Genomic DNA, 13,338 nt, shown 5'->3' with positions numbered 1-13,338 from the left:
ACGAGGGTCAAATGATAGGCTAGTCCTCTGAATTCAGGTGCTCACTGAGAAGGGGACATTAAATCCCCCAAATTTTATACTCCTTACTGGCATACAATACTGACGTACCTGAATCCAATTGGCAACTCGGGAAAAATCCTTTCATGTTTGGAATAGTTAAGACCCATTTGTAATATTTTCTTTCTTAAACATTTCACACTTTCAAAAGTAGTGTGGTGGCAGTGTAGTGTTTTTAGTTTGATGGGAAGAGGATGTTAACCGTACAGATAGGGCTTAAATGTTTGGGTAAAGACAATATTTTCACCAGTGTTTTCTTTGGTTTTGCAGGAGGCACAAAATGCAATTAAGTTCAAAGAGCTGTATGGAGACAGGCCGGATGTTTTTGTCCCTGAAATCTTCTGGGATTATACTAGTACAAAAGTTTTAACAATGGATTGGGTGGATGGTGTGAAGCTAAATGAACAGGAAGCCATTAAAAAACAAGGTCTGGATCTCTTAGAGCTGGTGAACACGGGCATCCAATGTAGTCTAAGACAGCTGCTTGAGTATGGTTATTTTCATGCAGATCCACATCCAGGGAATCTTCTAGCCACACCTGAGGGAAAGCTTGCATTTTTGGATTTTGGAATGATGAGTGAGACACCTCAACAGGCTAGGTTTGCCATCATTGGTCATGTAGTTCACATGGTTAACCGAGATTATGAAGCTATGGCCCGGGACTACTATGCATTGGATTTTCTGTCACCTGATATAGATGTAACACCTATTGTTCCAGCATTAAAGAACTTCTTTGATGATGCACTGAATTCAACAGTCAGTGAGCTGAACTTTAAGACTATCGTGGATGGATTAGGGGCTGTTCTATATGAATATCCTTTTGATGGTAAGTTTCCTATATGGATGGGAATAGATTTGTAACATAAATTGTATCTACACTTTGTGTTAAAAATTTCTGCATTCACTACAGAAATGATTTTTGGAGAAGACCGTGTAGAAGTGTTTTGTCTGTTGAAATATTTTTCTTCAAAAACCAAATCTGCTATTATTATGGACTGTGGAAGCTTTAAGTCTTTAATTGTACAGTATACTTATATTCCTTAATCCAGTATTTAAGTTTCTAAGATGTTTATGCCACTTTTCTAGACTAATAAGTTTTTCTTTGACCGATGTTTATGTAAATTTTCATTTCATATCAGATCTTGGTTGCTCTGGGCTGTGGATTGATGGGTTGATCATATCCATAGTGCCTCTTCTATTTTGGTTCAAGAATATTTTCATTACAGGTCATTTCAATCCAAGCAGTAATTTTATCAATTTTAGGTCTCATGATTGTCTCCAATGTGTAACCTTCCCTTGATTGAATTCCATAAAGATATTATCATATTCTAATGTTGCTGGAGAAAATTGTTAGTTGCTATGAATTTTATCTATCTTTTCTAGATGGAAGACTTTTCTTCAACATTGATTTTACTAGCAATCCAAAACATATAAACTGTAGCAAAAGCCATAGCCTTTATAAAGGAAGAAAAAGAAAACCAATAACTGAAGCAGACTGATGCATGTATTGTGCACATGACAAAAGCTTCAGAAAATTCAACTATTATTGACAAGTCTTAGAAGGCTACTTATGGGTCTCTGTATAGTTTGTTGATATAGACAAAGGTAATATATGTTTAGGTGTAGTGGTCTTTTCTTGTAGACGGAACATGCCACAATGCTCATGTTTATGGTTGTCATTGTAAATATTGAGGATTTAAACGTCACTCAACATCCAATTTCATGATTCCTCCCTGTATAGCTGGCACTGGTTTAGACAGGGTATTGCCAACCAATGCAGATACATGGAAGCATGGACATAAGTTATGGAATCCTTTGATTACAAAGATAACCTTCTGTGATTGGATTCAAAGGCTTCAGAAATAAAAAACAAACTGAGAAGAGGAATTCTTCTGGCTCTTCACAGATGGAACATTCTTAGGAAATACTGGAATTCTATTAAAATCAATTTGTTCTTACATAAGAACAGGTGGTCATAAACGAAAGAAAGCCATAATTTATATTTGAAACCTATGCAAGTGGTCATTTGCTAGAATGATAATATTATAGTTAAAATTATATTTGAACAGTTTAGTGACATATGAAGCTATGAAGATAGAAGTACAAAAACCACACAGATACAATACTTAATATTTACAAATTACAACAAACAATGAACAAATAATTTTCAACTGAGTACATTGACTAAAGTGTCCATACCTAATACTTGTTGGTGAAGAAAAAACACGATAAAATGCACACTAATATACCTATCTAGCTGAGGTCTCAATGGCCTGATTAGCTAGAGTAATCCATTGCAATCTCTAAATTTTTTCAGTGAGATCTATCAATTTAGTATTCCATCATGCAATAAATTTGCTTGGTTCCTGAGGGAGCCAGTTTAAAATTAAAAGTCTTTTCCTTTTCGATCATTAAATCTAGTTCCCCCTTAGGATATGTATGTATGTATTGTATGCTAGAAACAATTGTGAAGTATGTATTTCTTTATTTTGGTGTAATATTGAATATGATTTTTTAGGAACCAGAGGAAAAGTATAAAACAAAGGGGGTTAGGGAAGGTGGGGTGGGTGTGGCGTTGGCGGTGTAATATTATTTGTATTTATAATTGATCTGATTAACGTGTCTTATTTTTTTGGATAATAACTAATCTCAGTGCACAACAGTTAGAGAAATTTTGCTGGAAGCTTGCTTATAGCATGTCTTATTTTGCAGTTCCGGCATATTATGCTTTGATACTGAGGTCGCTGACAGTTCTTGAAGGACTGGCTCTTTATGCTGACCCTAATTTTAAAGTACTTGCTGCTTCATATCCTTATTTTGCCAAGAGGCTCTTGACAGATAACAATCCTTACCTGAGAGATGCCCTTATTGAGCTTCTTTTCAAGGATGGACGATTCAGGTACTGTCTTCTGGTAACCTATTTTCTTTAATGTGATGCCCACGCTCTGAATTTTTTTCAAATCTAATAGTAAGGAATTTAATCTGATACGTTGATATTTAAGATCACATCAGAACTCAAGTGAGCAGTTTATGTTTGTACCATATATTTGTGGATGAAATGCAGGTGGAACAGACTTGAAAACCTTCTTGTCCAGGGGCGCAAAGATAGTGATTTTGCTGGCAAAGATGCTTTACAGCCTGTCCTAAAGCTTTTGTTGGGGCCTGATGGTGAAGAACTCCGTACATTAGTTGTCAGGGAGGCTGTAAGGGTTGTTGAAGCTATTTTATTGGGAACTGCTATAGATAGTTACAATTCTGTACCAGATCCTATCAGGACCCTCATTCCTAGTGGAAGCGCTAATGGGTTTTTGAGAATGAATGAGAATGAACAAGCAACAATGCTTGAACTCCGAGATCGAGTACTTAGAATATGGGGTCTTCTTCGCTCTTCAAGAGGATTTGATCCTGATTTACTGCAGCCTATTGTAGAGGTATGTTGTCTGCTTGATAATGAAGAGTGGATCTGTTCACAGTTATAGAATATGCCTTGTGATTATTAGAGTCAATAGAAATTTTGCAATACAAAGTTGAAAGTACTGTTTGACAACTTCATTCTAATTTCTTGGGGTATGATCCCATGCAGCCCACTTTTTTGAGGATTTATCTGAATGCTTTAATATATGGTCAATTTACTTGACCATCAAACTGGTAATCCATGAATAAGGAAATGGGAAACATTATTTGCACTGACAAATCCATTGTGATATTTAGCCTGTGAATAGGAGCATGTAGTGCAACCACCAAACACGTTAGATTTTATGTTGTACCAAAGGGGATTAGCAAGGTTTGAGGTTCAACCTGGTTTAAGATTTTTGTAAGGTTCTTTTAGGAAAACTGCACTTTTTCCTTTCAACACCAATCATTTGAAGATTCAGAACCATCAGATGAGAATAATTATGTTCTTGATTTCTTTTCATGATGCATTTATTTTATAGGTGGTTTACAAAACTGTATCTTGGCCGAGTCCTTTTTGCAAAACTAGAAGTAGAATTCCACAAATGAAATGCATCTGATATAAATTCAGATAAAGCTGTGTTCAGTTGATAATGATACAATAGTTGTCTTCCATGAGCACAGTGCACATATTTTGCCATCATTTTAAGCCATGTTTAAAGCATGAGGACAATGAATCTCGTTCATATTCTACAGTAGCAATGAATCATTTGCATTCTGAACTAGTGTATATTTTGAAAAACATGCTGGTTGGTTTTTCTTTTAGCATCAAGATTCTTTTTCCGAATGCTTTCATGTTCAACAAGATAAAGAGCCCTAGTTTCTTATCTCAAATTTCTGTTTTTTCCCTTTGGAGACACGGATAGATGAATTTGAATCTTTAGACAGCCATATATTACTTGAACTTGTAAGGTGCTTGGGGAAGGAAAGTTTGCTTGAATATTTTTAGTTTATATGAAATGTGGCTAGAATGTCATTGCTTGTTTAGAGATAATGTTTTTGTTTATAAATATTAGCTGGTAATTCAAAGTTTTTTTTTTCCAGATACTTCAACAACCTGAAGCGCGGGACATAGGAGGTCGTGTTGTAGGAGGAATAACACAGCGTCTTGCAGCACGCTTATTGCAACAAGTCCTCCGACCAGCAAGTCCAGTACCTACTTAAAGACAAATTCTTTTATTTATTTTGATCTTTTCCATTATCCCAAAGAAAATATTACAACACACTTTGCATTTCCTGTATAGTAACTATATATGCAAAGTGATAAATGTAATATTCTTTATTCAATCTCGTATGGATTGAATGTCTCTGTAACAAGGAAAAATTCTAGAGGAAGGTCATCTATAAAAAGCATTTCTCATTGAGTACATTAATTTTACTTATGATTCAAGTTGTAAGTGGGAATTAGCTTTTTTTAAGTCATGTTGGCTAGCCAAATTTGTAATCAACCATTTTTATTTTGTATTCTATAACACTTAGGTAAGACAGATTGCAGCTGAGTGGTTGGTTAAGCTTGTACTCTTAGGTCCTCAAATTTGTAGTTGAAAACAACATAGAGTAGTGGATATACAGATGATCGATGCCAACTAAACCCACAAAATTTGTTCCGAGAAACCTCTCACTACTCATGGATTGTGAAAATTTCATGTCTACTATTTATTACAATTACTTACTTAATCAATGCTTACAATACCAATGTAAGTAAAATGGGTCCAATTCTGATTGGGGGTCAATATATGGATGAAATTTGTATTGTTTGTATCATAAGAACATTAAAAAAAAATGGGAAAGGGGAGATCAATTCTATTGTTTCTAAAATTGAGTGGTAAAAGAATGCTGTTTTAAAAAGATCCAATTTTTCTTCTGTGAAAGTGACTGTATAGTATGATGTCAAAAACAGAATATGCCTTTACAATGCATCAACCATAGAAGCAAAAATCTGCAAAAAAAAAACTTGTATGTACCCCATTTTTTGCAAATTGGTCTTGGATGATACCCCTTCCCCCTGCCGCCCCCCAAAAACAAATAAAAAATCCCCGTCTTTATTGAAAAACATTGACTTTTTTCAACAATATGTTCATGTTTAAATCACATAAAAACTGCATTTAAAATCACGTTTAAAGCCTTAATCAATTTCTCACCAACTAGTGATACCTGCGAAATGGTGAAATATTTTATGAATAATTCAGTCGTGATATTTTTAGGGAATGTCTACAAACAGGAGCTGGCGAGGATGTGCATAGAAGTTGCAACTAGTTGCAAACTTGCAGGGAGTTGGGAGGTAATGCATTTGAGTAAAAGGTAGGCAAATTTTCACTATAATATTGCTGCAAATACATTCTACAACTTCACGCCATATAAATAATATTTACACAAAATTCAACTAGTGCATACAAACAGATGAATAATTTCTTAAACTAAATTTTCAATGTGCACATCACAAGGATCTTTCAATTTAAAATATCAAGATAAAAAAAGTTATATCTATTTAATTTTTGTGGGGCTTCAATTTAAAGAGAGTATTTTACTGTCAGGAATGGTCTATATTGTGAAGTTATATTTTAGCTCAGTATTCATATTTCATATTTTGTGTTTACTTTATGATGGTTTAATTTTATCTATTTAGATGCTAGGATTTTTGTTAATACCATCAATACATTGTCACACATGGTTTAATTTTGTGTCTACTTCTTATCTACATCAAATGTTAAATAAAATTTTCAATATGCACATCACAAGAATCTTTCAATTTAAATTAATAAGATAAAAATGTTAAATCTTTATTGTGAAGACTGGTTGGTTATTTGATCCAAACAACATTTGATGGTCTATCTATAGTGATAGCCTTGTAAATTAGTTCTTTAGAAAGAAATAATCCATATACTTGGCTAAAAGACTTGAATTTAATGCTCATTGAGGCTCTTTGTCATATAATTGCTTTGCTTGATGAATATCGCAATGTTATAGTTTCATTTTTTACAATCTCATTACTAGAAGTGAAGAGGTAATGTAATGTGTAGGCCATGTTTGTATTAATATTTTATCCTTCTCTCAAGTTGTAATACAAAAACCCTTGGCTGCATAAAAACATCAGCATGATGTTTATATGTAACCTAGTGTCGCACCAATATGTCCAATCTTTTTGATGCCAAAATCTTGGTCATTGTGATTTTATATGCTTATTTTGATATTATGCATATCTATCCTAAAATGTGTTTAGTGTCTATCTTCTACTTATACTTTATATGAGTCAATAATTTGACTAAATTTGAAGGTTTGGTTTAACAATAAAGCTTTGAATGTGACTTGGTTTTGTATCTGGAATCTTTTAAAATGCATAATTCATGCCTATTTGACTCTACCTATTATGATATATTCTTTGAAGTTTTCTAGAAAATTTCTTAGTGATAAAATGTTTTTTTTCTTTTATCCTTGTGAGATGCAAACATATTTGAGGTACTAAGTTTTCAAAGGTTTTAGAGTTTGTTTTTGATTAATAAAGTAGCAAAATAAGGGTGATAACCCTATACAAAGACAAGCCAAAAAGGCTACAAACAACTAGTCAAGAATAGACCTCTGACAACAAAGGCCAAACAACCTATTTACAACACACTAGTAGAGTAGCTAGTAACCCACCTTAAGAGTGGGTAGAAGTTTCACCCACAACTCGAGGAAGAGTTTGGGAAGAAGAGGAGAATGATCTTTCCTCCGTTGATGAATGACAGTCCATGCAACCCTATCATTTGGAATATCAACACAAGGGGGAGCAAGAGGAATCCTCTTCGTGGCCAGCACTAGGAGTAGGATGCTGACCAAGCGACAAATCCACCGTTGAAGGATGGAGTTGAATAGGAGCAATAGGCAGAGAAGTGTCCATAGGTTTAGACGGAAACACACTAGTAGCACAAGGCGAAGAAGGATGCATGGGTCTAAGGGGGCCACACCAGTAGCAGGAGGTACAACATCATCCTGTGAGGAATCATCACCAACTTGTGAGGAGACATCAAAGGAAGAATTAGGAGCCAGGACACTCAAATCATCACGAGTGTCCTTCCACCAAGTGGCAGTGCCTTACGGTGCGAGAGAATAATCCATGGCTAGGTGGCTAGTAGAGAAGCAACAATAACGACGAAAGGAGAGGCCCTCATAATCCAACAATTGAGTCCATGGCCTATCCCCAACTATAAGAACCACATCCCCAGGAATATCATAGTTTCATAATTAAAATAACAATATTCCATATGATATGCCAATCTGAATTACAAATATATAGGATAAATAATGGTAACCGTGTGTTTTAAAATAACACTAACAGGTTTAACCAAATAAAAAATAATAGCCTAAATAGACTAACAATCCATAACAAATTACAAACAAATAAACAAACTATAACCAAACAAATCATACACGTAGAGTGATGGAATATCCAACATTCCCCCCTTATTACATCACTATTTTAAAGTACTAATGAGAGAGTCTTGAAAAGTTTCAAACTTCACACGTGCAAGAGGCTTAGTGAAGATATCAATGCGTTGTTCTTGTGTGGAGTAGAATTGAAGCTGAATGTTGCTTTGTTGAACATGTTCTCGAATGAAGTGACAATCAACTTCTATATGCTTCATCTGTTCATGAAACACTGGATTACAAACTAGCTTGAGAACCCTTTGATTCTCACAATAGAGGACTGTAGGTTGGTTTTGTGGTACACCCAATCCTTCTAGAATGCGATGTAACTAAACTGTTTCACAAACTGCTACATGATATTTTGCCTCTGTTGAAGAATGAGCGACTGTGGCTTGCTTCTCACTTTCCCAAGAAATAGCTCCCAAACCTAGGAAAAAAACATATCCAGATGTGGACTTCCTATCATCAACAAAACTTGCATAATTTGCATTTGTGTATCCTGTCAAGAAGTATTGATCACTCCTTTTATATTCCAAACCATGATTCATTGTACCTTGGATATGCCTTAGTACTCGTTTTGCTACTTTTCAATGACACATTTTTGGTTCTTGCATGAATGTTGATAGATAATTAACAACAAAACTAATATTTGGTTTGGTGTAAGTCAAGTAAATTAAACCTCCAATTATTTGTCGGCAGAGTGTTGCATTCACCAAAGATGTATCAGATGTAGATAAATGCAATCTTGATTCCATAGGTGTAGGCATGGGTTTGGATTTCATCATTCTAAATTTCTCAAACAGTGTCTTGGCACATTTCCTTTGTGATACAAAGATATGGTGATTTGTTTTCCATACCTCTAAGCCCAGACAATAGTGTGTTAGGATAACTGGTGAACAACTGAGAGGGGGGGGTGTGAATCAATTGTTAACAGATTATATCAATTAATCCACTTAATAACCTTTAAGCAAATTAAGTGCTGGTAAAGCAGAAACAGATGCTGGTAGGAATAGATACCGGTAAACAATACAACTTAACAATTAAACAGAAAATCAATGCAAAGCAACCAAACCACATAACACCATGATTTGTAAGTGGAAAACCTGGAAAGAGAAAAACCACGGTGGGAAGCCTACCCATAGTCAGATGATGCTTCTGCAGAAAGTATGCGATACAATGAAGGGCCTGCACATGCATGAAGACACACTACCTAGATCGCACTGCTCGTCACTAAAGAGTCTCACTGACTATAGAGAGGTTAAAACCACCTCAAGATATTTGGACAACAATCTAGTAGAATGGACTGCCAGAGATAGCATCTACCATACCCAATTACAGTCTTGGTTAAGCTCAACACTAGAGGCCTTTGACCTCTTCCTTAAACCCAATTCTATCCTCAATGATCGACCAAAACTCCTTCGCATATGATATTACATTTCATGACCACGATACACATTTTCATTCCCATACCATGATCTACAATGAGATCTTACATCAATTTATACCAACCCTAAGGCCTAAACCAATTAGGTTGGCCACTTAAAAGATATTACAATAAGATCATTACATAAATCCATGTTACAATGATATGCCATGTTGGCTTTAGACCAAACCAACATTAACCAGTCCATAAATCATCTCGGTAGGGTGTAGAGAACACGTCAACATGATACCCCTCCATAACCTAGATAGGCACCAGACCTATTCTGGGTCCACCACGCCAAAGCGATGTCTCCACTTGGTTGAAGCATGATTAGAGAACATCTTCAACATCCTGAAAGCCACACCAACACCACTTATGCATCCTTTCAAAGATTCTCAGTAAAAGCTCTGTCGGTAAAACCTTAAACCTATGTCGGTAAGGGTTTACAAGAGTCTATGATAGTATCCGATCACCAAGACAATACCAAATGACCAAGACATGCTCCACAAACATGTAACACATAAAATCAAACATACTCCATTGATCCAAACATGCCAGAAGTGTCCAATAGATAATCCCTTCTGTCGGTAACACTAAATCTTCTACCGATAACCAAAACTTGTCTGGCAGTAGCCAACCATAACAACTAGTGCCGGTAACCAACCATAACAGCTAGTGTTGACATCAATGACAAAATATCAATACAACACAATCAATTCCTCCATAATGCCAACAATCTCCCCCTTTGGCATTGATGGCAACACTAGATGTGAAAAACATCTAAGTACCAAGAAATGCCAAACAAGTCTCTCCCAATGGAAGACAACCAACAAACTCCCCCTTTGAATAATGTCTCTGTAAAGTTCTGAATTTCTTTTTCACATCACTATCTCTCCCCCTTTGACATTAATGCCAGAGATCTGACAAAAATATCAAAGCAATAATGTAATTCCCTGAATCTCAAAGTTGACTACTCCCCCTGAGTAGTAGTACCACTCATCAGTGTCAGAATGAATAGTATCTCTGATAATGCATGCAGGACTGATGCCAAATTACATCAATCAAGTCTCTATCAGAGGGGCATAAATTCCCAACCCGTCTCTCGAATACTCAAATGATTCCTTAGATAGAGGTTTAGTGAATATATCTACAATCTCCTCTTTAGTGTTCACATAAACCAATTTGGCTTCTTTTTCTTCTACCTTGTCCTTCAGAAAGTTATACTTTATTGATATGTGCTTAGTCTTAGAGTGATATACTAGATTCTTAGACATGCCAATAGCTGCAGAGTTATCACAGTGGATAACTACCGGTTTACTACAATTCACCCTAATATCCTTCAACATTTGCTTCATCCACAAGACTTGTGTGCAAGTAGTTGCTGCTGCAACATATTCTGCTTCTGCAATAGATAAAGAAATGCATGACTGTTTCTTGCTGATCCATGAAACCAATTTTTTTCCAAGAAAGAAAGCTCCACTAGAAGTGCTCTTCCTGTCATTAGTATCTCCTGCCCAATTTGAATCGGTATATGCACATAAAGTGAAGTCATCATCTCTAGAATACTATAAGCCATATTCTGTTGTTCCTTGCAAATACCGGAATATCCTTTTTACTACACATTCATGATTTTCTTTAGGATTAATTTGATATCTTGAAACAATACTCACAACATTCATAATGTCTGGTCTAGTCTGAGTTAGATATAACAAGCCACTAATCATAGACTTATACCTTGTTGACTTTACCGGTGCAGATGTATCTTTGATAGATAATTTCTCACTTGTCACCATAGGAGTACTTACCGGTTTGGAATTATCCATACCAAACTTCTTCAACAATTCCCTTAGATACTTAGTTTGATAGATAAAGATGCCTTTGTTAGTTTGAGTAATCTGCAAACCTAAGAAAAATTTCATCTCACCAATCATGGACATTTCGAATTCATTCTTCATGTTGTTAGCAAATTCCATGCACAATTTATCTTCTCCTCTAAAAATGATATCATCAACAAATACTCCAATAATCAGAATATCATCATCAGTAATTTGGTAATACAGATTACTGTCAGCACTGACTTTAGTAAAACCAATCTTTAAAAGATATTTATCCAACCTTGCATACCAAGCTCTAGGAGCTTGTTTCAATCCATATAATGTTTTCTTTAACCTACAAACCATATCCTTATCATTTGTCAGTGAAAATCCATTAAGCTATTCAATGTATACTTCTTCTTCAAGTTCACCATTCAAAAATGCACATTTAACATCCATTTGATAAACCTTATAGTTCTTATAAGCTGCATAAGCAAGAAATAGCCTAACAACTTCAATTCTAGCTATAGGTGCAAAAGTTTCACCATAATCAATTCCTTCCTTTTGAGAATATCCTTTACAAACTAGTCTAGCTTTGTTTCTTATAACTTGACCATCCTCATTCAATTTATTTATGAAAACCCATTTAGTTCCAATAACATTCTTATTTTTAGGCCGGGGAACTAAAGTCCAAGTCTCATTCTTCTCTATCTAATCTAATTTATCTTTCATAGCCTTTAACCAATGTTTATCCTTACAAGCTTCAATAACAGATGCCGGTTCAACTTGAAAAATAAGACATACCTCTTCATTTGCCAGTCTTGTTCTTGTCATAACTCCCTTGTTCCTATCTCCAATGATTTGATCTTGAAAGTGATTTAACCTTACATACCTTCGTGTCTTCTGAATTTCAGGTTCACTGATCTGATCGTCAGTCACAGTTGAGTTTTCAGACTGTGCCGATGTAACTATCTTAGTGTCCTATACCAGTTGAGGCATTGCCGGTTTAGTTATGATCATTTCCACTGTCGATTCCCTGTCATATGATATAGATTGATTTCTGTATTTCTCATCCACTTTCACATTTGCACTTTCCACAATTTTCTGCAATCTTTTGTTATAACATCTATATGCATTGCTCTGAATAGAATAACCAAGAAATATTCCTTCATCACATCTAGGAGGACACTGAGACAGTTAAGGCATTGTCGGTTCAGTTATGATCATTTCCATTGTCGATTCCCTATCATATGATATGGATTGATTTTTGTATTTCTCATCCACTTTCACATTTGCACTTTCCACAATTTTCTGCAATCTTTTGTTATAACATCTATATGCGTTGCTCTGAATAGAATAACCAAGAAATATTCCTTCATCACATCTAGGATCAAACTTCCCAATTGAATCATCCCCTTTGATATAGCATTTACTTCCAAAAATTCTAAAATATTTAACAGTAGGTGTATGTCCAAACCATAGTTCATAAGGGGTCTTACCGGTTTCACCTTTGATGTGAACTCTGTTGAATGTGTAGACTATTGTACTCACCACTTCTCTCCAGTAGATGTGAGGTAATTGGGCTTCCATCATCATGGTTCTTGCTGCATCCAAAATGGTTATGTTCTTCCTTTCCACCACTCCATTCTGCTGAGGAGTCTGAGGTGCAGATAATTATCTCCTAATTCCATTTGTCTCACAATAACTAGTAAATTTATGAGAAGTAAACTCACTGCCTTGATTTGATCTTAGACATTTGATTTTCAATCCAGTTTCAGTTTCTACCTTTGTTTTAAAGATCTTGAATTTCTCAAAAGCTTCAGACTTCTCCCTAAGAAAAGTCACCCACATCATTCTAGAATAATCATCAATTATTAGCATGAAGTACCTGTCACCTTGAAAGCTTCTAGTCCTTACTGGACCACATAATTCAGTATGAATCAAATCAAGAACATCATTAGATTTATCTTGTATGCTCTTAAAAGAAGTTCTAACTTGCTTTCCTAATTGACATTCCTTACATATCGGATTATGAGGCTTCATAATCTTAGGTATATCTCTAACTGCCTTGGTTGAACTGATCTTAACAATACAATCAAAATTAACATGACACAAACTCTTATGCCATAACCAACTCTCATCAATATGAGCAATCAAACATGTCTTATTACCAGTGTTCAAGTGAAA

General features: G+C 35.3%; 1 protein-coding gene across 1 annotated transcript in view; it reads left to right on the top strand.

Moving 5' to 3' along the window:
- Positions 1-4,888, top strand: part of LOC131041608 (protein ACTIVITY OF BC1 COMPLEX KINASE 3, chloroplastic) — a 124,187-nt gene extending 119,299 nt beyond the window's left edge. The window contains exons 4-7 of the mRNA XM_057974744.2: positions 328-883; positions 2,770-2,956; positions 3,122-3,488; positions 4,555-4,888. Coding sequence (XP_057830727.2) covers positions 328-883; positions 2,770-2,956; positions 3,122-3,488; positions 4,555-4,674 — 1,230 coding nt within the window. The 3' untranslated portion in view covers positions 4,675-4,888. The remainder of the gene's footprint in view (positions 1-327; positions 884-2,769; positions 2,957-3,121; positions 3,489-4,554) is intronic.
- The last annotated feature ends 8,450 nt before the right edge of the window (positions 4,889-13,338 follow it).

This window comes from Cryptomeria japonica, chromosome 4 (genome assembly GCF_030272615.1).
Source record: "Cryptomeria japonica chromosome 4, Sugi_1.0, whole genome shotgun sequence".
NCBI classification, from domain to species: Eukaryota; Viridiplantae; Streptophyta; class Pinopsida; order Cupressales; family Cupressaceae; genus Cryptomeria; species Cryptomeria japonica.
The sequence above is the reverse complement of the archived record's forward strand: the minus strand, read 5'-3'. Positions and strand labels throughout refer to the sequence as shown.